The sequence below is a fragment of the Electrophorus electricus genome, chromosome 5 (assembly GCF_041902795.1).
Source record: "Electrophorus electricus isolate QZ-2024a chromosome 5, ASM4190279v1, whole genome shotgun sequence".
NCBI classification, from domain to species: domain Eukaryota; kingdom Metazoa; phylum Chordata; class Actinopteri; order Gymnotiformes; family Gymnotidae; genus Electrophorus; species Electrophorus electricus.
In genome coordinates this window covers 31,379,666-31,382,165 of record NC_137501.1, presented here as the reverse complement: position 1 = coordinate 31,382,165, position 2,500 = coordinate 31,379,666, and the positions used below count along the sequence as shown (strand labels likewise).

The 2,500-nt window shown below is 57.9% G+C and overlaps 1 protein-coding gene across 6 annotated transcripts in view; it reads left to right on the top strand.

Annotated features, from left to right (window-relative positions):
* Positions 1-2,500, top strand: part of LOC113591681 (adhesion G protein-coupled receptor L3) — a 242,709-nt gene that overhangs the window by 168,758 nt on the left and 71,451 nt on the right. For all 6 annotated transcript variants that reach the window (XM_081714797.1, XM_035529972.2, XM_035529968.2 and 3 more), the window contains one exon: positions 256-441. In XM_081714797.1, the coding sequence (XP_081570923.1) occupies positions 256-441 (186 nt within the window). The remainder of the gene's footprint in view (positions 1-255; positions 442-2,500) is intronic.

Sequence of the window (2,500 nt, the reverse complement as noted above, 5' to 3'; positions counted from 1 at the left end):
CAGAAAGTTCAACATCAGGGTGCAACTTAAAATGGTTCACCTTTGAACCCTTAGGAGCCCCGCGTAAGTGACACGATCTGGGCTCCCCTGAAAGGGTTAATGTCTGTCCCAAACCACGTGAGCCGACCGTGTCCTGATAGCCCTTGACAGCCCACGTCTGTGGAACCTTCAGGCGTTTGTGTTTCGAGGACATGCGGCCCGGACCGGACCGCCCCGCCTCAGCTCTTCAGCCGTTTTCCTTCATTCTCTTCACAGATCCGCGCTGGGGAGCCTGCAGCCATCATCTCACGCGAGCTCTCGGAGCAAACCAAGACCCGCGTCCACGCGGGGGATGTCACCTACACGGTGCGCGCCCTGGGCCAGCTGGTGGAACTGCTTGATGTCCAGCTTCGCAATCTCACCCCCGGGGGAAAAGACAGTGCTGCCCGGAGCCTCAACAAGGTACTGCAGCTCCGTAGCTTAGGTGTGTGGTGCGCACACCTCGCTGTGGGCGTCTACGGCCGAGTCACGCGGGACTGCTTAGTGCCCGCCAGCTGCCGGGTCCGTGTGTGTCCTGGACGGCTTCCTCACAAGCCGTGCGGCGTGCCGGTCCCTCTGCCGGAAGCTCCGGCACAGACAGACGGCCGGAAGCCGTCACACGCTGTGCTACCACTGGGTGACAGCTTCGCACAGACAGGCCTGTGTGGGAAAGCTCACAGAGGTCCAAGTGCAGTCAGGTCCAATAACTGTTCTGACTAGACGTGGAAGTGTAAGGCTGGCCCAACCCATCTCTCACAGTGCTTTCTGTCTTGCTGTCATATCGCATATAGAACACGTTTGCGTGGTTGTGTATTGCCTGTTGGTGCATTTCAAATCCCATCTTTATCAGAGAGAGAGAGAGAGAGAGGGAGAGAGGGAGGGAGAGAGAGAGAGGGAGAGAGAGAGGGAGCGAGAGAGAGAGAAGAGAGAGGGAGAGAGAGAGAGGGAGAGAGGGAGGGAGAGAGAGAGAGGGAGAGAGAGAGGGAGCGAGAGAGGGAGAGAGAGAGGGAGAGAGAGAGGGAGAGAGAGAGAGAGAGAGAGAGAGAGATAGCTGGACAGAAAGGGTAAGATAATGACAGCGAGAGATGGAGGGAAAGGGAGAGAGAGATAAAAACAGAGGGATGGTGGGAGTGTGATAGTCAGAGCTGAGCTCCAGTCGCTGCGTCGCCTGTGTTTGCCTCTGTGCTGCTGGGCGAGTCTGGCTTGAGTCCTCCGTCCTGTGCTCCGCGGGGCAGGCGTGTGTGCGCAGGCCTGCTGCTTCCAGACGTGCTCGGCTGCTGCATTCTGCAGGACTGCGTGGAAGAACCTGGGCAGCACCAGTGTGTCCTGCTGCTGTCCTGTGTGTTCCCGTGCGTTCCCACATGTTCCAGCACATTCCGGTGTGTTCCGGTGCACTCTGCCGTGGTGTGACGCATTGCACCATTGTCCGATACATTCCAGTATGTTCCGGTGCATTCCACCATGCCATGGCAGATGCGGTGCAGTGCGTGCCGGTCTCCGTAAGCCTGCAGAGCAGTGCCCGCCAGTCGTCTTCTAGGGGTGCACACTGAGAGACACACTGTCTCTGTCGAGTTCGTCATCATTCCAAATTGAACATCTAAACGTCTGTCTGTCCACCACAGCTCTGTGACAGAGCCACAGGCACGTGACCTCGTGGGAAACCCTCCAGTCAGATGCACGTGACCTCGTGGGAAACCCTCCAGTGCTCCAGGACAGCCCCAGAAGCACACGACCTTTCTGACCCCTTCGTGGGTTTCTTTGAGTCTGAGCGTCAGTGTGGTGGCTTGGTGCTGGTCATATGTGTGTGGTAGAGCTCAACGTTTATTTCAGCGTTTTATGCGGCCCTACAGAACGGATCCTGCCCTGCGGAACATTCTGTTGCCCCCAGGGAAAAAGGATCAGACGTTCTCAGCGGCAGGAGCTCCGGGGGTGATGTAGGGTCAAGTGCCTTATGCGGGGTCGGACCAGCTGCACACACACAGCTGATGTGCTGGCGAAGCCCTCGACCACGCTGCCTTGCGCCAGATCCGACGCCCAGGCTGTGGAGGGGCCCCTGTGTTTCTGCGCGGTGACATGCTCAAGAACGCGAGGATCAAATTAAATCACGACCCTCCCGTAACTGCAGCACGCTGGAGAATTGAAGATGATTTTTCAGAAAGGGGCTTAAATTGAAATGAAATCAGGCGGCAGACGTAGGTGAGACGGAGAGTTCTTCTTCTCAGATGCACGAGACCGTCGCCATGGGACAAGCAAACGCCCGCTTGAGCCCTAAGGCCCGCCTCTCTGTTGGCATCGCCATGGCTGAGCTGAGCTGCACAGCATGCTGGGACAGCGTTAGAGTGCTCTCCCCCACGGAGCGCCGCAGACGGCCCGCGTGCTGCCCAACAGAGGACACGTTCTCGTCCCACGTTAAAAAAGCACGGGACGTGTCTGCAGGCTCGCAGGTGCACTTATCGCTCAGAAGAGAGAATGGAGCAGAGTC